At 49.7% G+C, this 25,883-nt stretch overlaps 1 protein-coding gene across 3 annotated transcripts; it reads left to right on the forward strand.

The window, feature by feature from the left end:
- The first annotated feature begins 2,049 nt into the window (after positions 1–2,049).
- On the forward strand, positions 2,050–16,609 carry CX3CL1 (C-X3-C motif chemokine ligand 1). 3 transcript variants are annotated; one of them, XM_049864498.1, is made up of 4 exons: positions 2,120–2,204; positions 4,214–4,404; positions 10,690–10,810; positions 13,071–16,609. In XM_049864498.1, exons 2-4 carry the CDS (start codon positions 4,401–4,403, stop codon positions 14,125–14,127), a joined length of 1,182 nt encoding a protein of 393 aa, XP_049720455.1. In that variant the 5' UTR covers positions 2,120–2,204; positions 4,214–4,400; the 3' UTR covers positions 14,128–16,609. The 3 variants fall into 3 exon arrangements, with proteins under 3 accessions (XP_049720454.1, XP_049720456.1, XP_049720455.1); XM_049864497.1 differs by lacking the exon at positions 4,214–4,404 and having other exon boundaries at positions 2,050–2,204; positions 13,071–16,608; XM_049864499.1 differs by lacking the exons at positions 4,214–4,404; positions 10,690–10,810 and having other exon boundaries at positions 2,057–2,204.
- Positions 16,610–25,883: the final 9,274 nt, after the last annotated feature.

The following is a 25,883-nucleotide window of genomic DNA, read 5'->3' on the forward strand; positions in this document are numbered from 1 at the left end:
CTTCTCTGTCACATGGGGTCACTATGAGTTGGAGTCAACTTGACAGCACCTAACGACAGAGGGTATGTGGTTTCCTTTTGGGGGATGGAAATGCCACTGAATTGTACACTTCGAAATGGATTGTTTTATGTTATGTGAATTTTGCCTCCATAAAAATAAAGGAGAGAAGGGAAGAAAGGAAAGAGGGAGAGAAGGAAGGAGAGAGGGTAAAGAGGAAAGACGGAAGGGAAAGAAACTATAAAATACATTTTGGGGACAATTACAGAAATTCAAATATTGGCTGGATACTAAATACACAGCCCTCCTCTTCCTCTCTCTCCCATTCCCTCCCTCTCTTCCTTCCTCTTCTCCCTACCTTCTCCTCCCACGCCCACCCCTTCCTCCTCTGACCATGGACACAGCAGAAAGAGCCCCAGATCTCGGTTCTTATCAGTCCTTGACCCTCCCTGGGCTTCGATTTCCCCAGCTAACACATGAGGGGTTGGACTTCAAAAAGGTGAAGCTTACTGGCTCCATGTCCGCATGGGCTGGGACAGATCTCTGAGCATGAGTGGATGTGAGTGGACATTGTCCCCAGCCAGGGTGCTCCTCCCCTACAGGTGCCCTCCCCCTATAGGATCCCCCAGCTTCCTAGCTCCCTACCCCAGACAACCCTGCTGTACTTGGGTGGGGATGTCTGGAAGGTGAGAGGTCCCCTGGCCTTCGGAGCTGTGTGATGCCTCTGTCCAGCCTAGCTTGAACCAGCTTGCCCAGTAGCCTGGGACAGTGCCTCACAGACAAATGGACTCCCCTCTGGGGATGTGCCCAGGATGTGGTGGGCACAGTTAACTCCTGGCCTGGGGCTAGGCTAGGCTCCTACTGGCATCTTCTAGGGTCTCAGGGATTCTTCCCACTGCCTGCAGGAAAGAGTGCCATTAAAGCAGGTTGTTGCTAACCCAAAGCCTACCAGCATTAATGCCAGCTCTTGGGGAGCCTGCTGCCTAGTCCTGTAGCAGAGAGTGAACCTGGAGTGGCAGAGCTGGGAAGCCCTCTTCCAGTAGATTAGACCAACTCTTCCTCATACAGTGCAGAAGCAAGGTCCCAAGAGAGGCAGGACTTCTCCAGGGCACGGGTTGCAGAGTCAGGGAGGAGCCAACCGGCACCCAGTTACCTGGGAGGGGGTTGGCTGCCTAGCAGGGGCCAGGCCTGAGCTGGGAGTGGGTGCAAAGGAAGGAAGGAAAGGTAGGGAGAGGAGGCAGGAGGTGAAGGCTCTTTTTTGTGTCCTCAGCCACCCATGCCCTACTCATGCCAAGTCCTCTTGTGGCAGCAAAGGTAGGTTCTCTGCCCTGATGTTCGGTAGGACCTGGGACAGTTCTGCCCCCTCCCTCAGCCTCAGTTTTCCCATCTGTCCATTTGAAGTGGGGCTGGAGCATTCTTTCAGTAAACACTGTACAGAGTGGCCCCTACTGTTTGCCTGGCCCCATGCTGGGCTGGGGGGATTGCATCAAACAAGCCCCCCAGGAGATCACAGTTCAGCACTTCTGTGCTCAGCCCAGGGCCTGGGGCTTTAAGGGGTGACGATGGGAGATCCCTCATCTTGTGGGGGGAGATACTTCCCAGATCAAAGGAGAGCTTGTCAGACCTGGATGGGTGGTTGGGACCCGGAGTCCCTTGAGCTAGCTGGCAGCCAGCACTCTATCCCTCTGTCCCTTTGTCCTTTTGTTCATTGCTCAGTTAGGAGCTAGGGCCCCAGGCCTGATCTTGGGGCGTGTACCAGGTCCTGGGAGGGAGATGACAGGGCGGATGGGAGGAGAGGTGGCCCTTTGAACCCTAGCAGGCCTGATCAGCCTCCAAGGCAGGTCTAGTCCTACAAGAAAGGCAGGACTTTGAGCAGCCAGCCCTGGACCCGGGCTGCAGCCCCCCTTCCAGAGCAACGGAGCCACTTGGTTCCCTGGCAACATCCAGAGGATTCCAGTGCGGCTCACTGGCTCCCTTCCTCTCCCCTCCCACTGTCTGCGGGGCGGGGGGGCGGGGGAGGCGGAGGCAGCGAGCCCCATTATAAAAAGCGACAGAGCTCAGGCAGCGAGGGAGAGTACTGAGCTCAGATGCCTGGCCCTTGCTGCCAGCCCTGACTGGATCCCCGCCACTCTCTGCAATGACTCCCCTGACGCGCTCATGGCTGCTGCGCCTGGCTGTTCTGTTCCACCTGACCATCCTGCTGGCTGGTGAGTGGGGCTTTGCCTTGGCCCTTCGGCCTTGGCATCAGAGCCCCCAGACCCTCCCTGGTTAGGCAGAAGGCCTGAGGTCTAGGGGCCTGAAAGCAGCCCCTTCTGAGGGATGTGCTGGGAGGGTGCTGGGCCCTCTCCCTTGGCCCCCAGATGCAGAGCTGGCTGTCTCTCCTACCGGAAAGAGCTCTGCCTCCAGTGGCTTCCCCTGCCTGAGCCGGGAAGCAAGGTGGCTTCCGCATGCCAGTCAGGAGAGTTAATGTGGGCGGCAGAGGGTGCCCAGGTGTGGGTGTCCCAGTGGCGTGGATGTTGGGAGAAGCCTGAGGAGGCTCCTGGTGGGTGAAGGGGTGGGAGGCCCCTGCAGTCAGTGGGCTGAACTTTCGAGCCCAGGATTAATTTGTAACCTGTAGTCTGGACTCCTGAGTCCCAGCGTGGCCCTTGGCCAGGTTACAGTTGGGACTTCCTTCTGGCCCAATTTCAAGGCCTCCCAGGAGTAGGGGGCCCAGGACTAATGAAGGCCAAAGTCACTGCAGCACATGCCTTAGGCTCTCTGCTGCTCCCTCTGCTTGTGTCTCCTCCACCACACTATCGTCTTCCAAGCGCAGCTTAGCAAATATCTCTACTTCAGTCACAGGCTTTTTTGAGTCCAGGGAGGGCAAGGAGTATCCATCCCAACTGACATCAGTAAGATGGAGCCCAGAGAGGTGCAGAAGCTAGCCTGAGGGTGCACAGCCAGCCGGGGGGGGGGGCAGGAGAGGGTGTGGATCATTGGAAGGGCTGCAGGAGAGAGGGTACAGGGTCCAGCTCATATGCCAGCTCTGCGCCTCTGCCCCCAGGGAAGTCAGGGACTCTACTGCCTCCAGGGAACCCTTAGAGTCAGCCCCATCCTCAGGGAGTGCCCCAGCCATGTGACAGGTAGAGGCTCAGAGAGGGTGGGAGCTTGCCTTACAGTGAGCCTGTGGCAGAATGAAAAGCAGTTCCCAGCTTCCAGGACATCTCCATGGACCAAATTTTCTCTCAATCCCCTGTGTCTGGAAAAAACCCTCCAGTGGGGCAGGGAGTAGGAGAGTAAGTGGAGGTTGGGCGGGTGGAGGTGAATCACTGCTGGCTCCCTGCTGCCTGAGCTTGGGCCCGAGGCCTAGGGTGTTTGGGGATAGTGAGCACTGGAAGATGGGAGTCAGGCAGAGGTTGCTTTGCCATGGCCTTGCTCCATGACCCTGGGCAAGTTCTTGATTCTTTGGTGTCAGCTGCTGCACCTTTAAATACATCTGTTAGCTCCCAGGAGTGTGCTAAGGGTCCAATGAGGGTATTTTGGAAGAGAGAGGGGGAGGAGGATTCCTTTTACTAAGCCAGTGCGGGGAGAGGGGCTCCTGTGCTGGGTTGGGGAAGGGGCTCTGGGGGACCAGACCCCCTGTTTAGCACCCCGAGGCTTCAAGAACCTCAGGTCCCTGCTCTAACTTGGTCACTGTGCTGGGAGATATTTGGCATGATTTCACCCTCTCTGAGCCTCAGTTCCTCCTTTTATAAAACCGTTTATTGGGCCAGGCTCACCTTGGAGGTTCTCATCAGTGCTGACATTCCAGGTTCTGAGAGGCCCTCTGGGAGCCCGGGAAAGTCTAGGAGGTGGTCCAGAAGCCAGAGAGGCCCTCAAGGGAGGCTGGGGGCTTCCTGGTTGCTCTCCCAGCTGGTGCACAGAAGCTGCGTCAGTCCCCAAATATGGGTTTCCAGGGATGTGTCAGGTGGGAGGATCCTCCACTTTATATAATGAACCTGCAGCTACAAGTCAGAGCAGAGATTTGGCCCCCCCGAGCACTGACGCATTCACACCCACTCCTGCCCCAGCAAGAAAGACAAAACCTGTTTTAAGCTGGGTTGGTTGATTCCTTAGTCGGCTCCCCTGAAGAGCTGTGGGAGTAGATGGGCAAGGCAGTGGAGGGTAAATTCAGACTCAGGTCCAAGTTCTGTCAGATTGCAATAAAAATGCCAACTTTGTTTCTCTGTTTGTTCAGGTTTCCCATGTCACAAAGTGCTTCCTGGTGCATTTTGTTCCTTCATTCTTTCAACAAATAGCGCGCACCGACTATGTGCCAGGCGCTGTTCTACGTGCTGGGGTCACAACAATGAATAATACGGCCAAAGATCCCAGCCTCAGGGTGCTGAAATTCCACTAGAGAAGACAGATGATACACAAAATAAATGAGTAAATGATTTGATCTGTTAGAGAGAAATAGATGCTATGAGAGAGAGAGAACATGAGTGTGAGAGAGAGAGAGGAAGGAGAGAGGTGTTGAAATTTTTAATAGGGGGTCAGAAAGCCCCACTGAAAAGGGGCTGTTTAATAGTCTTGGGGGAGGTGAGGGAGTGAGGTGAGCCAAGTGGATATTTTTGGGCAGTGGTCCTCAGCGGGAGATTTTGCCTCCTGTCTTAGTTATCTAGTGCTGCTATAACAGAAATACCACAAGTGCGTGCCTTTAACAAACAGAAATTTAGTTTCTCTAAGAGGCTAAATAAGAGGCTAGAAGTCCGAATTCAGAGTTCCTGGCTCTAGGGGAAGGCTTTCTCTCTTTCGGCTCTGCGGGAAGGTCCTTGTCTCTTTGAGCTTCTGCTCCTGGCTTCCCTCTTCCTCCGTCTCTGCTCTGCTCACTTGTTTAATCTCTTTTATATCTCGGAAGAGATTGACTCACAAGATAACACCCTACACGAATCTCGTCTCATTAACATAAAAAGACAACCCATTCTCAAATAAGATCATAACCATAGGCATATTTTGGGGGAACGCAATTCAACCCATAACATTCCCCTAGGGGCAATGTCTGAAGGCATTACGAGTTATTACAAATGTCACATTTTTGGTTGGGGGATCAGTGCTAATGGCATCTAGTGGGTAGAGGACAAGGGTGCTGCTAAACATCCAACAACATACTAACAGCCTCCACAACAAAGAATTTCCTGGTCCAAAAATGTCAAAAAACTATTTGATCTAAATTGAGAAACTATGCTTTAAAGGAAGAGAGCTCCAGACATTTGAAAAAAATTTTTAAAATATTTTATCTTGTTTTGGGTGGCAGTTTGCATTGTACATTAGGTTCCCACTTAGCGATTTTTATACAACTTGTTCCATGACTTGGGTTACATTTTTCACAATGTGTCAACATTCTCGTTACTTCCATTCTTTTGTTCTGTTTCCAATAATCTAGCTTCAGGGCCCCTCCTTAACTTCTCATCTTTGTTTTAAGGTAAATGTTGACCATTTGATCTCATATAGTTGATTATTTAAGACAGCATAGAATCCATGGGTGATAGTGTTTATTTTATAAGCCAATCTATTATTTGGATGAAAAGTGATCATCAGAAGTAGCTTCAGTTCCAAGTTGAAAGGGTATTTTAGAGTGATAGCCTCGGGAGTTCCTCTAGTCTCTATTGGTCCAGTAAACCTGGCCTTTTCAGGAATCTGAGTTTTGTTCTACATTTTTCTCCCTTTCCATCCGGGACTTCTATCGTGTTCCTGGTCAGAATGGTCGGTAGTGGTAGCTTGGCACCATCTCGTTCTTCTGGTTTCAGGCTAGATGAGGCTGTCTGGGGTTCACGTGGGTTATTAGTCCTGTGAACTAGTTTCTTCCTTGAGTCTTTAGTTTCCTTTCTTCTCTTTTGTTCCAGATGGATAGAGACCAATAATTCTATCTTAGATGGCCACTTATAATCTTTTAAGACCCTGGATGCTACTCACCAATCTAGGATGTAGAACATTTTCTTTATGAACTATGTTATGCCAGTTGATAGAGTTGTCCCACAAGACTATGATCCCAAGCCTTTGAATTCAATATACCAATCCTGCGAGATGTTTGGCTATGTCTAGGACAGACATTTTAAATTTTTTATTCTCGCAGTCACCCTGTGAAGCAGGTATTACCATTTCCACTTTACAGGTATGGTAACTAAGGCTTGGAAAGTCTGAGTGACTGGCCCAGGGACACACAGCTGAGTAAAGGCTCAAGCCTTCTTTCTACCACCTTACCCAGAACATTCCTGCCTGTTAGCCTCTTAGCAGTCCTTGAAGGCCAGTCTAAAGGATACCTCCTCCAAGAAGCCTCCCGTATCACTCAGTTACAAGTGGTTTCTCCCTCATGTAAACCCCTACACATTTGGGGTATGTTTGGGAACATGGTGTTTCTACCTGGTGTTTAAGGTGACTGGAATAGTGGACTAGGTAGGGACTGGGGTAGAAAACTAGCTCTGACACGACACAGCTGTGTGGCCTTGAGAAAGTCATTTAAACTCTTTGAGCTTCAGCTTCTGCATGTGTGAAAATGGGGATAATGACACCCCCTTTGAGGGAAGTTGGGGATTAAGGACAGCAAATGCGTATTTGTGCTGAGCACAGGGTCCAGCACACAGTAGGTGCCCAACATAGAAAAACATGAATATGTCCTAGCTGTCCATCAGACTGGGAGGTTCTAAGGGTGGAGACAGGCCTTGTTCACCCCAGTAGGCTTCACAGCATCCAGCACAGGGCCCTGCACTAGGGAGAGATCAGCATTCGTTGATTGACTGAACAAACATGGTGATCTGATATCATTTATTGACATTGAGGGACTCTCCCCCAGCTCATCGCCAGCATCTGTGGGAGAATAATCTCAGGGTTAAGGACAAGGGTGCCTGGGTCTTTTTGTATTTTCTCAAAAGTAATTCAAACAAGTGTTTGCTTAATCAGAAAATAGATGGATGGACGGACGGACAGACGGACGGATGGATGGATGGGTGAGTGGGCTACAGATGTATGGATGGCTGGGAAGATGAAAGGGGGTTGGAGGATGGGGAGGGATGGACAGATGGCAGATGGGTGAGTGGGGGATAGGTGGATAGATGGATGGGGGTTGAGCAGGGAATGGTGAGAATTAGGCAGGTAGGTGGGTGGGAGATGAGTAAGAAATTGACAAGTGGGGTAGATAAATGGATGGATGGACGGATAGATGAAGGAGGGGTAATTAGATTGAAAATTAATTCATCAATGAATGTTTATTGAGTATCCACCTTGTGCTTGATCCTGGGGAACATTGTGACACCAGGAAAGATGAGGTCCCCACCCTCCTAACACTCATGTTCCAGGGATTCGACCATGACAGATAATAGAAAAATAAAAGAAAACTTTAGCTCCATGAAGGGAAGGCCTCCTTTAGGTAAATTACACAACCTACCCAGGGAGAACCAAGAATAAAGCTTGGCCAAGGACACTCAGGCACCATGCGAGAGGGTGGGGACTTTGGGGACAGGGTGACTTTGTGGCTCTTTAAAGCCCTAGAGGTGTGCAGTGGCCTTCCCCATCCTAGACAGCCCCATGGGTGGGCCTCCCTGCTTGCCCACTGGCAGCCTCTTTGCCTCCTCCTAGCTCCAGGTTTTCCAGGGCACTGCTTTTCTGGGGCTTCCCCAGAAAGAAACCTGCCAGACCAGGCTAGGGGGCTGCTGCCTGGCTCTACTCAGTAGGGCCCGGGAAGCTACAGTTGAGTCACTCCAAAGCCCCACTTGGGGAGAAGGAGGGCAACAAGGCTGCAGGCCAACTTTCACATCCTGCTTCGTCAGACTGTCTCCTCAGTGACAAAGGGCAAACTGTGACTAAGGGAACAGCCGCTGGGAGCCCATTCTAACCACCCAGGAGCTACTGGTGCCACCCCTCAATCACCCACCACACCTACACCCAGCCCAGACCCACAGACCCTGAACCACATTTCCCCTAAGGTAGTGGGCCCAAGCTGACAGCATGGTGGGCAGCAGGTTTTAGAAGGTGTGGTGGGGCGGGGGGGCACCTGCCTGCCTGTGTGTGCCTGTATTTGGGAAGGCAGAGTGTGTTTGCATGGCTGTGTATCTCTAATTATTAGTGTATGAGCATTGCATGTTTCCACTACCTGTCTGTCAGCCTGTTGTACTGTGGTGGTGGCTTGTGTGTAGCTGTGTTGCAGGAAGCTAGGCCACCGGTATTTCAAACAGCAGGGGGTCACCCATGGTGGACAGGTTTCAGCTAAGCTTCTAGACTAAGACAGACCAGGAAGAAGGACCTGGTGATCTACTTCTTAAACTGGCCGGTGAAAACTTTACAAATAGCAGTGGAAGTACAGTGGTCGTTTTATTGTACAGAGAGTCACTATGAGTCAGAATTGAGTCGATGGCACCTAACAACAACAACAACGTGTGTTTGGTGACACCCAGGGATCAGTCGGGGGCTCCCCAGGCCCAGAAGAGCTAGATAAAGTCAGCTTGGTCCCTTAGCTCTACTGCCCTGGAAGTCCTGGCCTCTAGGTCTTTGCAAAACCCAGGTAGAAACACCATGTTCCCGAACATACCCCAAATGTGTAGGGGTTTACATGAGGGAGAAACCACTTGTAACTGAGTGATATGGGAGGGTTCTTGGAGGAGGCATCCTTTAGACTGGCCTTCAAGGACTGCTAAGAGGCTAACAGGCAGGAATGTTCTGGGTAAGGTGGTAGAAAGAAGGCTTGAGCCGTTACTCAGCTGTGTGTCTCTGGGCCAGTCACTTAGACCTTCTAAGCCTCAGTTCCCATACCTGTAAAATGGAAATGATAATATCTGCCTCACAGGGTGGCTGCTGAACATAACCTTGACCCAGTTCTGAAGCTCAGGCTCTTCGTCATTTTCTAACCCCCAGCCTTACACCAAGGAGAGTGGCTTTTGGTAGAGATTTTAGGGGAGGGAGGAGGCACAAAGGCAAATCAAACCATTTCAAATGTTTATATAAAACATCATATCAAATATTTGGGTTCTTTACCATCCTTTTAGTCACCCTCATCCCATTCTGCATTTTCTCTCAGCTCCATGTTGTACCCAGCCTTCTGCAGGTCCCTACCCTGCCCTATGCACACACCCCCATCTCCATCCCCCGTCGTCGCTCCTGCTCCTCTCAGCTTGCCCAGGGACTCCAAATTCCTCTCTCCTCTTATGCTGGATGTCTTAGGCTGGGTTCTCTAGAGAAGCAAAACCAGTAAAGCACATAAATACACACACACACACACATATATATATATATAAATATATATATATAAAACCAAACCCTGTGCCATCGAGTCGATTCTGACTCATAGTGACCCTATAGGACAGAGTTGAGCCGCCCCATAGAGTTTCCAAGGAGCACCTGGTGGATTCGAACTGCCGACCCTTTGGTTAGCAGCCATAGCACTTAACCACTGTGCCACCAGGGTATCCTACATACATATAAAAGGGATTTATATCAAGGAAATGGCTCACGCAGTTGTAGAGGCTGTGGGGCAGGATACAGGTATCTCCTGATTCGTGTAGCCACAGGGGCTGATGAACTCAGGATCAGCAGGTCAGAGAGCAGGGCTCTTGCTCACAGGCTGCAAAGATTCACTGAATCCCAAGATTGGCAGGCAGGACTGCAGATAAGTGGCTAGCTCAAGTCCGGATAATCGGAGGTCAAACAAACAGGAGTCAGCTGAAGGATCCAGAGCGAGCAAAAGCCTAGGAGCCCTGCCAGAATGTCCACTTATATTTGATGCAGGCCACACGCCCAAGGAAACTCCCTTTCAACTGATTGGCTACACCCCTCAGATCCCATCATGGGGGTGATCACAGTATATCAAATCTCATCATGGAAGCGATCCCATCATACGCCTGCCAAACCACTGAGAACATGGCCCAGCCAAGCTGACACACAACCTTAACCATCACTCTGGACAATTCAGTCCCTGGTGCTTAATGGCCAAACAAAGGATCGTCTATTCTGCAGACCTCACCTTCCTTTGACGGCAGTTATACTTACACACTTAATATTTTTATTATCTGCTACATGTTGCTGCTATATGTATGTCCTTAGGTGTTTTTGTGGGGAGGGGGTACATGAGTGCCATTGTGTGTGTGCATGTGCTCAGGTCATGGGGTGAGCACACGGGTTGTGGGTTGGCAGAGACCTGGGTGTGTCTCAAGGTCTAGAAGAATCCACAAATATGAAGCAGCCTGAGAGGGAGTCAGGGGGAGCGTATGAGTATGAGGGGGTGACGATAACTGATCAAGTGAGCTGGTGGGGAAAAGGCAGGGCTAGGGTGATGGGCAGGCCATGGGCTAGGGAGGGGACTGAAGCCAGGCCTGGAGAGAGCCTGTTCATCCCTTGCTGGCTGTGTGACCTCAGACGGATCTCTGTCACTCTCGCTTACGTCACCCCTTTGTACCATGCACCAATTTCATTTTTCAGATTAAACACTTACTATGTGCCAGGCAATAATAACTTAGTAAGGAAGAATTCACTTTCACGAATCCTCACAACAACCCTATTTTACAGGCAGGAAAACTGAGGCATGAGAGGCTCGGTGATGGTAGGGCCTGAGCTCAGGTCCTGGAAGGTCAGGTGTATAGGGCATCAGTTCTGGCTTGGGGGGTGTGGCTGGGACAAGTGGGCGTGTGGCTGGGAAGCTGGATATCCATGGTCAGTCCTGCTGACTCGGGGCTTCTGTGGACCCAGGACAGCCCCGTGGGATGAATAAATGCGAGATCACGTGCAATAAGATGACCCGGCCCATCCCTGTGAAACTGCTACTCCGCTATGAAGGCAACCCTGAGTCCTGCGGCAAGCCTGCCATCATGTAGGTACTGCTCTACCACCACTAGGCTGTGTCCACACCCTCTGCCCCAACCTGAGCTCTCAGCTGGGAGCCTCGGTGAATGCCTTTCTTGCTCCCAGCTCGAGGGTCACCTCGCTGACTTTAATATCTTTGCCACATGGCAAAGGTGGGGTTTCCTGAATGACAACTGTGGCTGGGGGGGGGGGGAGGAGGGACGGCTGTCCTGGTTGTGGCCTGGAGCGGCCACTGAGGGGGACATCCCTTCTGGACTGAAGTGTGTTTTACGCAGCACTGTGACCCACTGGATTTAGTGGGAAGGTAAAGCCTGGTGGTCTCAAAGTGCCAGTCCCAGTCTCTGACCCAGCTGGTGCAAATCCTGGCCTCACCACTTACCAGGTGGGTGGTCCTGGCCACATAATTTACCTTCTGAGCCTTCGTTTCTTTATCTGTAAAATGGGTAGTTGGGTGGATGGCAGGAGGTAATGTTAACTAAAGTGCTTGTCAGGGTGCTGATGCTGCTGCTAATAGGAAAGGCAGAGATCACTGTCTGCCTTTGACAGATGAGGAAAATGAGGCCTGGAGAAGTTGAGGGACCTCTATGAGACTTCCAAGGAGCCTTGGTGGTGCAGTGGTTAAGCACTTGGCTGCGAACTGGGAGGTCGGTCGGTTGAACCCACCAGCCGCTCTGCAGGAGAAAGATGTGGCAGTCTGCTTTCCTCTAAGGATTTACAGCCTTGTAAACCCTACGGGGCAGCTCCACTCTGTCCTATAGGGTTACTATGGGTCACTCTATGGTAGTGGCTTTTTTTTTTTTTTAATAAGACTTCAGAGAGGGATGAAGCTGAGCCCATGACCCACCCAGCTCAGGTGCCTATCTCTCTGGCTGCTGGGAACCTCCCGCCCTCTTGGTGTCCGGCTCCCCCTGGGGCTCCTCTTGAGTACTGTCCAATCATCCAGCCTGAGGCCTTTCCCTAGGACTGACTTTTGGTGCAGGATCCTGGCAGCAGGAAGTGGCCAGGTGCCCTTTGTAGTCTAGCTGAGCTGAAGGAAGCCCAGTGCTTCCTCTCTTCCACGGTCGGTTTCGAACACAGGCGTAGTGCAGTGTGTGCTCCTGCCTGACCTTTCTGCTCACTCATCAAGACTCACTTCCCCCAGGTTCCCCAAATATTTGCTTCTTCTTTCTAGGTGAAACAAAGGGGGAAACGCTGGAGGACCGCAGCACCACGCCTGTGGGGGCCCTCAGAGTCATGCTTGCTTCCTGGGCTTCTCTGGCTTCCCAGCATGCTTGAGCCAAGTGCCTTTACTTTTCTGAGCTTCAGCTTTCTCATCTGTAAAATGGGAATGAAAGTGGTATCCACCATGCAGAATGGGTGTGAGGCAAAATGCTTAGCCCAGCTATGGCATGGAGCAAGGGCCCAGGTCAGCTGTGAGCCTTGACCTTGGCAGTGAACCAGCCACTATCTCTCACAGCTTCAGAGGAAGTTCAAGGTTTGGATAGAACGTGGGTCCCAACTGGGCCACCATATATATATGGCTCTAGCTCACTATGTGCCCTTGTAGCCCAAGGCCATACACAGGAGAGGAGGGGTAGGGTAGAGGGCAGCCTGGAGTTATAAAACCAAGGAAGATGAAGAAGAGGACTTGGTGATATAGGTCCTTTTCAGAGTTGGAGGCCTCACTACGAAGCTCCCCAGTCACATACCTGGCAAGACAACATCTGTGAAGTCCCTCCCCTCCAATCAGGAGACTTACAGCCCAGAGCCCCTGCCTTAAGGGTAATGATTTCATTATCAATGTGGTTATTATTCTCAGCTACCACACTTTACTAAGCCAGGTGTTGTACATAATTTACATTTTTATAAGAATGAAGCAGGGAGACCAACTCACTGTAGCTTGCCTGAGAGTTTCCTGGTTTTAAAACTGGAAGTTCCATGTCCTGAAAACCCCCTCAGTCGCAGTTTGTGCAGGACAGCCGGTCACCCTACCAAAAACCCCAAACCCCTTGCAATTGAGTTGATTCCAACTCATGGCAACTCTATAAAAAAACCAAAGCAAACCCATAGCCACTGGGTTGATTCCGACTCACAGTGACCAGTAGAAGGTAGGTATTCTTATTTCCTCTATTTCTTGGGTGAGGAAACAGGTGCTCAGGAGGTGAAATGAGTTGCCCCAGGCCTCACAGCTAATAAGCCGTGGAGGCAGGCTTTCAAGCCAGGTCTGTTCACCCTGGACTGGGTTCTGGTGTCTGGACATCACTGAGTCTCTGTCTTCTCCCTTGCAGCTTGGTGACAAAGAAGCATAGATTGTTCTGTGCTAACCCAGAGGAGAAATGGGTCCAGGAGGCCATGGAGCATCTGGACCGCCAGGCAGCTGCTCTGACCGAAAATGGGGGCACGTTTGAGAAGCTTATGGGCACAGGAGGGCCCACGGCAACCCCAGCCAAATGGGAAACGTACAAGTATGCCGTGTCAGAGTCCAAAGCTGCAGGGGAGAGCAGTGGTCCGGAGCTAACTCCTCCTTCTCAGGAGGCACAGAATGCCTTGGGGACTTCCCCAGAGCTGCCAACCAGAGTGGCCATTTCTTCGGGGACCAAGTCCCCCTCAACCTCAAAGGCTGAGGATGAAGGTCCTCCACCAGGGCCTGAGGGAACTGAGCTTTTCAATGTAGCTGCTGTCTCCACCACGACATCTACCATGATAACTTGGCAGAGTTCTGCTGCCTACCAACCTGGGTCAGGCCTCTGGGTGGAGGGAACGGCCTCTGAAGCCCCCTCCACAGAAGCCCCCTCCACCGAGGCCCACTCCACTCAGGACCCCTCCACTGAGGCACCCACCATTTCACACCCAGCCCCAGAAGACAGTGTTGGGGCTGAAGGCCAACTGGTATGGGTCCAGGAACAGAGCCCCATGCCAGAGAACTCTCCAGGGTCTGAGGAGATGGGTCCCATTGCAGCTCACACAGATGCTTTCCTGGACTGGGGGCCTAGCAGTATGGCCCACACTTCTGTGGTCCCCGTCTCCTTTGTAGGAACCCCCAGCAGGGAGCGAGGGGCTAAAGGCAGCTGTGCTCCGAAGGCTGAGGAGACCATTCACACCGCTATGGACCCCCAGAGACTGGGAGCTCTCATCACTCCTATCCCTGACCCTCAGGCAGCCACCCGGAGGCAGGCAGTGGGGCTGCTAGCCTTCCTTGGCCTTCTTTTCTCCCTGGGGGTGGCCATGTTTGCCTACCAGAGCCTCCAGGGCTGCTCCCACAGAATGGCGGGGGAGATGGTAGAAGGGCTTCGCTATGGCCCCCTGATCTGTGGCAGTAACTCATATGTCCTGGTGCCAGTGTGAGCTATCTACCTGCCTGCATCCAGTTGTTTGACTCAGACAGTTGCTTGGAGCCCCCTTCCTCAGACCCACTCTCATCCAAGGGCCCGGCTAGAGCTGGGATGATCAGAGCAGGGAGGCAGGATCCTCCAGGTAGGATGGCTCCCAGCTCTGGGACTCACCCCAGGAGGCCACCTTGACCATTCTTCTTTTTTTTTTTTTCACTTTGAAAGTATATTCTTCTTTTTTTGTAAATTTTTGTGCTTTAAGTGAAAGTTTATAAACCAAGTCAGTCTCTCATATAAAAACATATACACCTTGCTATATACTCCTAGTTACTCTCCCTGTAATGAGACAGCACACTCCTTCCTTCCACTCTCTGTTTTCCTGTCCATTTGGCCAGCTTCTGACCCCCTCTGCCCTCTCATCTCTTCTCCAGACAGGAGCTACCCACATAGTCTCATGTGTACCTTGACCATTCTTGACTTATTGGAGACAGGAGAGTGGCCTCTACAACTCATTCTGATGTCCCCAATTCAGAAAATCCCCTCTGCTGCTGGCTGGCTAGAGGCTCCCTTTGATATCATCCCAGCCCCAATGAACAATTTATTTATTGAATGCCTAGCCCCTCAGACCCATGCCCCCATGTGGAGATCACAATCACTCCCAACTGACAAAGGAGCCTCAGGCCAGGCCTTCCGTCCGCACCCTCAGACTCATCGTGTCTCTTGGTCCCGCTGCAGTCGCCAGTACCCCGGCCACCAGCGGTGCTATCTGTCCCTGTCCCCTGTACAGAACCCACCCCCAGCCGGGGACATGTTTCTTTTTCTTTTTTTGCATGAGGCTATTGTAGTATTTCCTGGGTGTTTCCCAGCCAAAGCTCTGTCCTCCTTGTCAGTCAGGCATTGCGAGAAAGGAGATGAAGTTATCTGGTAGTGAGATTCTTTTCCTCCTTGGTCTACGCTGTGCAACGAAGGGGCATTTACTACTAGTCTGAAGGCTGGGGTTTGAGTCACAAGTCTGCCATCAACCCAGCAAGGCCTTGGTGTGACAGAGGGTAGGCAGCTCCTTTCCCTTTTCTGTGCCTCTAGTTTCCCACCTGTGAAAGGAAATAGTTGGGTTAGATAAGGGATGGTGAATATGTGACAAAAACCTGTACCCCTGACAGGCAGCACTAATCGATCCAGATCCCCTCTCCCCCCACAGCTGGATGTAGCCTGAGTCTTTCTCAAACAGAGTACCTTAGCCAGTCACTTCCAATCACCTGTGATCTAGAGGATCTGCAAGGGAGCAAACGATAGCTCAGGCCCTGCCTCGTTGGAAGGGAGTCTGCCCTGTGGGCCTCCTGAAGGGTGGCTAGGCTGCGGTGCTTGAGGGACCCACTTTGGAAGTCTCCTCCCCCTACACTGAGACAACACTGAGCTCTGCACCCCACCAGAGGGACTGGCTGAAGGAGGACGGGAGAGTCTGCAGGCTTCTGGGTGCTGAGACCTCCATGGAAGAAGCCAAGGGAAAGCTGTTGAAGCAGTCACACTCCTCGACGCTGCTTGTGCAAGTGGCCAGGCTCTCTGTCCCCTGGTCCCACACACTCTGGGCCCAGCATTTGCTCTTTTGTCCCTAAGCCTGGGTCCCCCTTCCACTTGTCTCATTCCTGAAAACACTGTTTTATGCACTCGGAGATCTCTCCTCACTGTCACCCGCACCTCGGGAAGAACTAGGAATTTCCATGAGTTTCCATAAGATCAAAATCCACCGATGAAACCTGAGGTTCCAGTGTTTCTGAAAGGGACTCCTTGGGGAGGGAAATTGTGGACATGAGTCAGGCTGCCTGTTTGGCTCCTGATGGCTCAGGCACTCCCGGATGGGCTGGAGGTTGACTGGGCTGGCCACTGCCCACTGATCAGGGTCCCTGGTGGCAGCACCTCCCCATTGCCCTCAATTGTGACCCTTCCTTCCACCTGAGGGAAGCCTCCCATGGCCTGGGCTCCACCAGGGAGCATGTGCCACACAGTGCAGATGGGACTGGTTGCTCAGTGGGAGAAACCACAGCTCTGGTCTGCAGAGGCTCTGCACTTCTGCCTACCCGATGCTCCAGTGTGCAGAGGCTCTGCACTTCTGCCTACCCAACGCTCCGGCATCATCTACTAGGTCAGGCGCAGGGTGTTCGGGAAGGTTGGGGTCACCCAGAGAGCCCAAAGGAGTGGAGAACAGAGCTGAACACAATTTGCTTAGGCTCCTCCAGGCTGGGAGAGCCTTCAAGGGACAGGTCCCCAGCCATGGAGCTCCCCTCCTTTGTGAAGAAGAGGCTGGGGGCAACTGGTGCCCCTTCCACAGATTTCGTTAGCTCCTCCATGAAGGGCATGGATGAGGACAATTTGGGGAGGACTTTGGAAGGAGTTGGTTGATCCTTTTGCTTTTCCAAACCTCATCACTCAATGTCTGTGCCATTTTGTATTTTACTAATAAAATTGAAAAGTCTTGTGAATCAAATAAGAGTGCTCTTTCTAGGGCAGGTCCAGCTACCAGGATCTCAAGGGGAATGTAACAAGGGAGGGCAAAGACCTCTGTGTCAGCCCTGGCGGAGGTGAGGCAGGAGCCCCAGCCTGCCTGGGGCAGAGGGGCAGGAAGTTTTACAATCAGCAGAAGAGGCACTAGGATGGGGGTGAGGAGCACTGGGCCCTGGCCTGGCTCTGCTGTGCCCAGCTGTGTGGCATTGAGCCAGTGCCTTTATGTCTCTGGGCTTGTATAAATGTGGGCATGAGACCTCTTCTAGCAGATCCCACCCCTGGTAGTGATTAGAATCCTCTGTGGAGCCCCACCCCATGCCTACTGAACCATCATCTTGGGGGCCCTGGTATCACCTTTAGGATTTGTGTGACCCACAGACCCAAACTTGGCCACATTTTCCTCTTTGCTGCCTTGCCTCATTCCTGGTTTAGATAAAGATAAAAGAACGATGACCTCCCCTCATGGGACTTGAGTATTCATAGATGTGATTCAAGTGTGAGCCTCCAGGTGGCTCCTAGGCCCTCCAGAGTCCTGGAGTGGCATCATAAGAGATACTACGTACGGTTGTACAGGTTGAGAACCACACAAGTTCCCACACGTCAGGTCCAGCCATCAATATACAGTGTTTCCTGGATTCTACGATGCACATTCTCTCACACTGTGACATCTTTGAAATTGGGATTTGTCTTACAATCAACGGCTCGTTGTATTTGACTTTGTAGTTTCTTTACCAGCAGTTCATTAAATATCAGAGCATCTTATAATCAGTGGCACCCGTCTTAGTTTTCTAATGCTACTCTAACAAAAATACCACAAATGGGTGGCTTTAACAAACAGAAATTTATTTTTCTCACAGTTTAGGGGGTTAGAAGTACGAATTCAGGGCACCAGCTAGGGAAAGACTCTCTCTCTGTCGGCTCCGGAGGAAGGTCCTTGTCTGTTTGAGTTTTTGCTCCTGGGCTATCTTCATGTGGCTTGGCATCACTCCTTCCCCCATCTCTGCTTGCTCGCTTACTTGTTTAATCTCTTTTATATCTCAAAAGAGATTGATTTAAGACACATCCTACAGTAATATTGTCTCATTTACATAGTAAAGACAACCCATTTCCAAATGGTATTATAATCACAAGTACAGGGGTTAGGATTTACAACACGTATTTGGGGGGGGGGCACAATTCAAACCACAACAGCATCTTAGATTCTACTGGGTTTTTCAAAATTAGAGGCAACATTTAAAAATCAGGACGTTACACACATCAACCCAGTCCTCTTTGTTCTCTCAGTGACTCAGAAGTCAGCCCCACTGGGCACTCATTCTCCCAGGGAAAGGGTGGGAGGGGCCTGAGCAGAGGCTGCCCCTCACAATGGGGCAGGCCAGGGTGAGACCTCCAGCTCCCTGCTTCCCCTCTGTACCCACCCTATCCCGTCTCACCTCCAACCGCACCCCTTGCTCCCAGACCCTGTCAGTTGCCATTTGTTGTTACCCCGTTATTTTTCTTATACTAAGGTTATTTTTCTCTGAACCCAAGCCTCCATCAAAAGTAGGACAGTGGTGGCTCAGTGGAAGAGTTCTTGCCTTCCATAAGGGAGACCTGGGTTCAGTTCCCAGCCAGTGCCCCTCATGCACAGCCATTACCCATTTGTCAGTGGAGGCCTGCATGTTGCCGTGATGCTGAACTGGTTTCAGCTGCTTCCAGACTAAGACAAACTAGGAAGAAAGGCCTGGTGATCTACTTCTGAAAAATCAGTCACTGAAAACCCTATGGATCACAGCAGTCTGATTCTGTTGTGCACGAGGTCACCATGAGCCGGGTGTTGACTCGACGGCAGCTAACAACAACAGAGCCTTTGGATATAATAAGTTCTTGATAAGTTTGTGTCAATGAATGAATAAAAGTAAATAAAAATAGGGGTCTTAAACGCTAGCAAGCAGCCATCTAAGATGCACCAATTGGTCTCAACCCACCTGGATCAAAGAAAAATGAACACCAAGGACACAAGGCGATTACGAGCCCAAGAGACAGAAAGGGCGACATGAACCAGAGACTACATCATCCTGAGACCAGAAGAACTAGATGGTGCCCCGCCACAACCCATGACTGCCCTGAAGGGAACACAACAGAGAACCCCTGAGGGAGCAGGAGAGCAGTGGGATGCAGACCCCAAATTCTCATAAGACCAGACTTAATGGTCTGACTGATACTGGAAGGACCCCGGTGGTCATAGCCCCCAGACCTTCTGTTGGCCCAGGACAGGAACCATTCCTGAAGCCAACTCTTCAGACATGGGTTGGACTGGACAATGGGTTGGAGAGGGGTGCTGGTGAGGAGTGAGCTTCTTGGATCAAGTGGACACTTGAGACTGTGTTGGCATCTCCTGCGTGGAGGGGAGATGAGAGGGTGGAGGGGGTTAGAAGCTGGCAAAATGGACACAAAAAGAGAGTGTCAAGAGAGAACGGACTGTCTCATTAGGGGGAGAGTAATTGGGCTTAAAAAAAATTTTTTTTTTTAATTGGGAGTGTGTAGCTAGGTGTATATGGGTTTTTGTGTGAGAGACTGACTTGATTTGTAAACTTTCACTTAAAGCACAATAAAAATTATAAAAAAAAAAAAACTTAAGGACAAAATAAAAATAAGTAAAAAGTAAGACAAGGAAAAACAGACCATGATGGCCACATGCTTTTCCTCTTACCCTGCTGGCTTCCCTCATTTTATCATCAGCTAAATCCCTTAGATATTTGAGTTTGAGGTTCCTGTAGGCATCTGTGTTTGCTGCCTCTGCCCAAGCTGCAAATTCCAGGACTTTCTTTTGCAGTGAGCGATAGCACTCACCCTGAACTCAGTTTCCCTCCGCTTTTGCCCACCCTCACCCCCAGGAAGGAGCTCTGTTGCAGGCAGGATCTCAGCCCTCCCAACGCCCCCACCTCACCCTTCCAACAACAGGGAATACCAACAGGGTCTTTGAAAGGAAACTTTTGGTTCCTGTCTTTTTATCATTTACTGCAAGCCGGGCAGCAAGTATGCCAGGTTCTTTATGGACAACCATACCATCTCATCGATGATGAAGGTAAGGCTCTCAAAAGACAAAGTGATTTGCTCAAGGTCACACAGCTTGTAAGCTACAGAGCTGGGATGTGACCTGAGGTCTTTCTCCAGAACTCATGTCTTAACCACTGCTCTGAAAATGTGAGCCACAGAGTCTAAAGAGTGCAGACTCTTTGTTGTTGTCGTTTTCTTAATTTTATTTATTTTGTTGTTGTTGAGAATATACACAGCAAAACAGACACCAATTCAACCGTTTCCACCTGTTCAATTCAGTGACATTGATTTACATCCTTTGAGTTCTGCTACCCTTCTCACTCTCCTTTTCCTAATTGACCCTCCCCCGTTAACATTAACTCACTGCCCCCTAAGGTTCCCAGTTAATCTTGTCACTTTGATTGCATGTAGATAGTTCTTAAAAGAGAAATGCTCACGGCAGACTTTTTTTTTTTTTACTAGTTAAGTTAAACTATTGCTTGGTTTTAAAAAGACTTCAGGGGATATTTTTGGTTTAAGGTTTAAAAAGTGCAGACTCTTGCCCAGAAGAACTAAATGGTACCTGGCTACCACCACCAATGCTTCTGACAGGAATCACAACACACAGCCCCAGACAGAGTGGGAGAAAATTGTAGAACAAAATTCAAATTCACAGAAAAGACCAGACTTACTGGTCTGACAAATGCTGGAGGAACCCCGGAGACTATGAACCCCAGACACTCTGTTAACTCAGAACTGAAATCACTCCAAAGGTCACTTTTCAGACAAAGATAAGACAGGCGTATAAGACAAACAATAACACACATGAGTCAAATATACAACCTAATTATTTACTGATTAGTTAGTAGATAAGAACTACTTTAGATGAAGGGAAGGACAATACTCAATACACGGAAGGCCAGCTCAACTGGACTGGACCAAAAGCAAAGAAGTTTCCGGGTTAAACTGAATGCTTCAAAGGTCAGTGGAGCAAGGGCGAGGGTTTGGGAACTATGGCTTAAGGAGACTTCTAAGTCAATTGGCAAAATAATTCTATTATGAAAACATTCTGCATCCCACTTTGAAATGTGGCGTCTGGGGTCTTAAATGCTAACAAGCGGCCATCTAAGATGCATCAATTGGTCTCAACCCACCTGGATCAAAGGAGAATGAAGAACACCAAGGTCACACGATAACTATGAGCCCAAGAGACAGAAAGGGCCACATGAACCAGAGACTTACATCATCCTGAGACCAGAAGAACTAGTTGGTGCCCAGCCACAACCCATGACTGCCCTGACAGGGAGCACAACAGAGAACCCCTGAGGGAGCAGGAGATCAGTGGGATGCAGACCCCAAATTCCCATAAAAAGACCAGACTTAATGGTCTGACTGAGACTAGAGGAATCCCGGCGGTCAGGGTCCCCAAACCTTCTGTTGGCCCAGAACAGGAACCATTCCCGAAGACAACTCATCAGACATGGAAGGGACTGGACAATGGGTAGGAGAGAGATGCTGATGAAGAGTGAGCTACTTGTACCAGGTGGACACTTGAGACTGTGTTGGCATCTCCTGTCTGGAGGCGAGATAGGAGAGTAGAGAGGGTTAGAAACTGGCAAAATTGTCACGAAAGGAGAGACTGGAAGGGCTGACTCATTAGAGGGAGAGTAAGTGGGAGTATGGAGTAAGGTGTATATAAGCTTATATGTGACAGACTGACTTGATTTGTAAACGTTCACTTAAAGCTCAATAAAAATTATTAAAAAAAAAATATACAACCAAATGCGCAAGTCCTGTCCCAAAGCGAGATGAGAAGGCAAGAAGGTAAAGGAACTGGACAAATGGATACAGGGAAGCAGGGGTGGAAAGGGGAGTGTGCTGTCACGTTGTGGGAATTGCAACCAATGTCACAAAACAATAAAGGTATAAATTTTTGAATGAGAAACTAACTTGAGCAGTAAACTATCAACTAAAGCACAACAAAATGAAAAAAAAAGGAAACTGCAGACTCAGGAGCCCCACTTCAGACCTACTGAGTTCAGACTCCAGGGGTGGGACCTGAGAATCTGCACAAGTCCCTCCCACCCCCACACTGTCCCTCCAGATTAGGGGATTTGGCGCCTTGCCAGAGTTTTGGAGCCCACCACACCGGGCCACCTATCCCTATACCCTGAGCTGTGCAAGGCTCCTCTGCTGGCAGCTACCTGCATCCTTGTCCTCTGCCCTTTGCTTTGTTTCCCCTCCTCATCCGTGTACATTCCCCAGCAGGGTGAGGCCGGGCAGAAAAACACAGAAATGAATGGCTGGGAATTTCCAGTTTGAGGCTGAATAATATGGGCCAGGGAGCCATGGTGTGCATATGCGTGTGTGTGTGTGTGTGTACACATCCCCAGCTGCTCCTGTGATTACTCAAGAGCTCAGGAGACCTCCCGTGACCCGCTTGCTTTGTCTCAGTCATGGGCTTCTGTGGATAAACGTTTCTGCTGCAGGGATCAAGAAAACATCAAGTGCCATGCTGGTTTTCCTGAGTGGGCAGCAAAGTGGAGCAGCCAGAGCTCATGGGAGGCCTCCTTAACTAGCCCGGCTGGGTGGCAGTGGGCCTCTGAAGTGAGAAGAATCCCAGAGCAGACTATGTCCTGGAAGAAACGCCCCTCTCTTACCTTCAATAAATCCCCTCGTGCCAGAGGACAGAACAGAATTGCTTGCAGTGAGTATTTTGTATTTTAGCAATACAGGAGCAGAATCCTACATGAGGATCTCTGTGCTTACAAACTGTGTGGCTTTGGGCAAGTGACTTAACCACTCTGTGCCTCCGTTTTCTCCTCTGTTAAATGGGCATAACAGAACTTACCTCGTGGGCCAAGATCTCATGAGATAATCCTTGCTAAACACTTAGAAGCCTGACTTACATTTAGTGAGCTCTCGGTGAATAGAACTGATGATCATGCAATAGGCGTTTCTGAAGTTTTTGAAACATCCTGTTCTATTTCTTTTTTTTTTTTTTTTATGGGATACTGAAACAGGGCTGTAGAATTACATTGCGTTGTTGTTGCTGTTGTCATTGAGCCAATCCCCACTCATGGCGACCCCATGTGTACAGAGTAGAACTGCCCCATAGGGCTTTCAAGGCTGTGACCTTTCAGAAGCAGATCACTAGGCCTGTCTCCAAAGGTGCTTCTGGGTGGGTTCAAACCATCAACCTTTCAGCTGGTAGTCAAGTGCTTAACTGTCACCACTACCCAAGGCTATCTATAGAGAAATGCAGTCAACTTGGCTTTGGGTAGAGTAAGGTGAAGAAATGCTGTGGTACCACTAAGCAGATAAGAATAATTGCTAATTTGCACCACTTTTCTCCTAAGCTAATAGACACTATTCAAGTTCATATAAGCTTTCTCCTCTAAATTCCTTTTGAACTTGGCAAAATTCAAATTCATGAATCCCAACTAATTAAAACCAGACTAGCAAGACATCTGAATTTTACACGTGGTCAAAAGGAAAAGTTTAGTTTTCAAGTCCTTGGAGCCTGGGGTAGTCATTCTCCCTCAGTATTTCTGGCTTGCTACCTCCTGGGCCTGTGGGAAGGTCGATCTTCTTAGCCCCTTTGGGGTTGGTTGGGGCCAAATGTTTAGTCCTGGGCAATGAGCTGAGACCAAAGCGATGTGTGTTTCAAGAGATTCAAGCATTTGATTGGTGGTTCAAGACATGTCACCGCCATTTGTCTTTCTGGCAGAATATCTAAAGGCATTCCAGAAAACAATTGCTCCATTTCCCTGGAGTGAGGACGGCTCAGAGCCCGAGCCATGGAGAGAGCCCGAGCCATGGAGAGAGCCCAGCTGACCTCTGTAGATATGTGCTGAAAGGAAGAGATAAATAAATTTTTTGTTTTTAAGCCACTGTTTTTTCTTTTTTTTAACTTTTTTTTAAAATTATACTTTGGATGAAGGTTTACATAACAAACTAGTTTCTCATTAAACAGTTAGTACACATGTTTTATGACATTGGTTAACAACTCCACGACTTATCAACAATCTCCCTTCTCAAACTTGTGTTCCCAATTTTCAGCTGCCACTAAGGTTTTGAGGTTATTTGTTATTGTAGCATAACCTGGCCTATCCCAATTGAGATGCCAACCAGGAAGAAAAAAAATATGCTGTTACCTGGACCAAATAGGCATGACTTGTCAACAACCTGTTGTTTCTTTGATGCTGTTGAAAGGCTTGAAAACACACACTCTCTCCTCTCTCTCTTTTTATTGTGGCAAAAACGTATATACGAAAACATCCATCAGCACAAAACTTCTACATTTATAATCCAATGACATTGATTACATTCTTCCTGTTGTACCACCTTTATGTCTATCCTCATCCAAGTTATTCTACCACCATTAACATAAACTCAGTGCGCCCCAAATAAAAGCTCTCCTCTTCCCCTTCCTTCCCACGCCCTAACCATTAGTAAGCTTTGGTTTCTATGTATTTGCTTATTTCGAATAAGTGAGATCATACAGTATTTTTCCCTTTGCTAGTTATTTCACTCAGCATAATGTTTTCAAGGTCCATTCGTGTTGTGGCATGCATCAGAATAATGACATTCATTTTAAAACCTCTATCTGATAAACCCAAAATCTGTGCCCTATCTAAGTTTGGGAAAACACTCTCTTAACTGAAATAAACAAACTGTCCACAGCCTAACTCCTGAAGGTCACCCTGAGTCTAGCCAACTGTCTATGAATTTGGAATTCTCACAGGGCAGAGCCAAAAGGGAGGACTTTGTCGTTTCTTAGAAATACATTGGTGCTTGATGTGCTGGAAGTGACTTCCGCCGGCAAGGAAGTAAACAGATGGCTATGAATATATTGAGCACCAACTGTTTACCAGCTGATCCAGGAGGCCATCTTTCATGTGGCTCCTAAGCCCAGAAGCCAAAACAGGGCAACCTGGGCCTGTGGGCACAGGAATCTGGGTATCTGAGCACAGTTCTAGGGACTGACCAGAACGCTTCCTATGTTCTGGTTTTCCTGAAGGATTTCCATTGGCCTGCTGGCTACAGCCTCATTTCCCCTGCTGGCTCCCCTCTTTTGCCCCACTCCGTATCCCACACTTGTTTATATCCTCAATTCAACCTTCTCTCTCATACCCCTGGCCTTTTGCCCTAGCTGTCAGTGCCATCTGTTGAACTGGCAGGTGCTGCTAAGTCATGGCCCTTTTCCCTACTGGCTCCTTTGCAGTGGCTGGGATTGCACAGGAATGGAGGGAGATTCCCCCCAAAAAAGCCTTTCAAAGAGGCCAGAGCTATTAGACTCCTTGGAAAGGGCACAAAGCTCTTTTTCCCAGGATGCTGGTTGCTTGTGCTGACCCTGGTGCTAAATACACCTTCCTTGGGAGCACCAAGGAAACCTAACCAAATCCATTACTATCCAATCATTTCTGACTCACAGTGACCCTGCAGGAAAGAGTAAAAGTGCCCCTTAGGATTTCCAAGGCTGTAATCTTTACGGAAGCAGACTGCCGCATATTTCTCCTGAGGAGTGTCCAGTGGATTCGGGCCATCGATCTTTTGTCTAGCGGCCAAGTGCTTTAAACACTGCACCAGCAAGACTCCTTTCCTGGCAGCACAGAGGGTCCAATTTAGCAGGAAATGTCCCCAGACAGGCCATCAGGCTAGAAGCAGTGGCCTCCTGACTTCTCCAGGGAGGAGAGCCTGTCTCTGTACCCCGAGGGAGAGCCCTGAATTCTCTCTTGGCAACACAGCCCTGAGTTGCTCCAGCACCTTTAGGAAACCTAAGACCTGCTGTGAAATAACTTGGAAACGGGAGCAAGCGCTCCCTGGAAAGAGAGAGCCAGACTCTAGCAACGAACAAAATGAATTGATTTACGGGGCTGGAGCTGCAGCCAGATGAAGTCTGAGGCCATCAGAGAGAGAAATTGAGAGAGACGGAGACAAGTTCATCCGTCAGAGTGCAATTCAATGAGAAGGGTTTATGTGTTCTGTTCAGTAACAATTACAGCCATTTATTAGTTCCTTCAGTAATTCAACAAGTACGTGTTGAGGGCCTACCATGTGCCAGGGGATGGACTTCATTAAACAAAAGAAGCAAAGGCCCCTGTCCCACGGAACTTACATTCTAGTAGGGAAGAGGAGTGGAGGGTGCAGGTGGGAGCAGGCAATGAACAACAGACAGAATAAATAAGTAAATGGTACCACGTATTAGTAACCAAAAGGTTGGCAGTTCGAACTCATCCAGAGTTGTCTTGG

Source organism: Elephas maximus, chromosome 21 (assembly GCF_024166365.1).
Source record: "Elephas maximus indicus isolate mEleMax1 chromosome 21, mEleMax1 primary haplotype, whole genome shotgun sequence".
Lineage (NCBI taxonomy): Eukaryota > Metazoa > Chordata > Mammalia > Proboscidea > Elephantidae > Elephas > Elephas maximus.

What these genes read in the sequence shown, in the direction of transcription:
- CX3CL1 (XM_049864497.1), top strand. Translation starts at nt 2,135, where the DNA reads ATGACTCCCCTGACGCGCTCATGGCTGCTGCGCCTGGCTGTTCTGTTC. An exon ending in CCTGACCATCCTGCTGGCTG is followed by an intron (nt 2,205 to 10,689) that starts GTGAGTGGGGCT and finishes CTGTGGACCCAG; the next exon opens with GACAGCCCCGTGGGATGAAT. An exon ending in TGCGGCAAGCCTGCCATCAT is followed by an intron (nt 10,811 to 13,070) that starts GTAGGTACTGCT and finishes TCTCCCTTGCAG; the next exon opens with CTTGGTGACAAAGAAGCATA.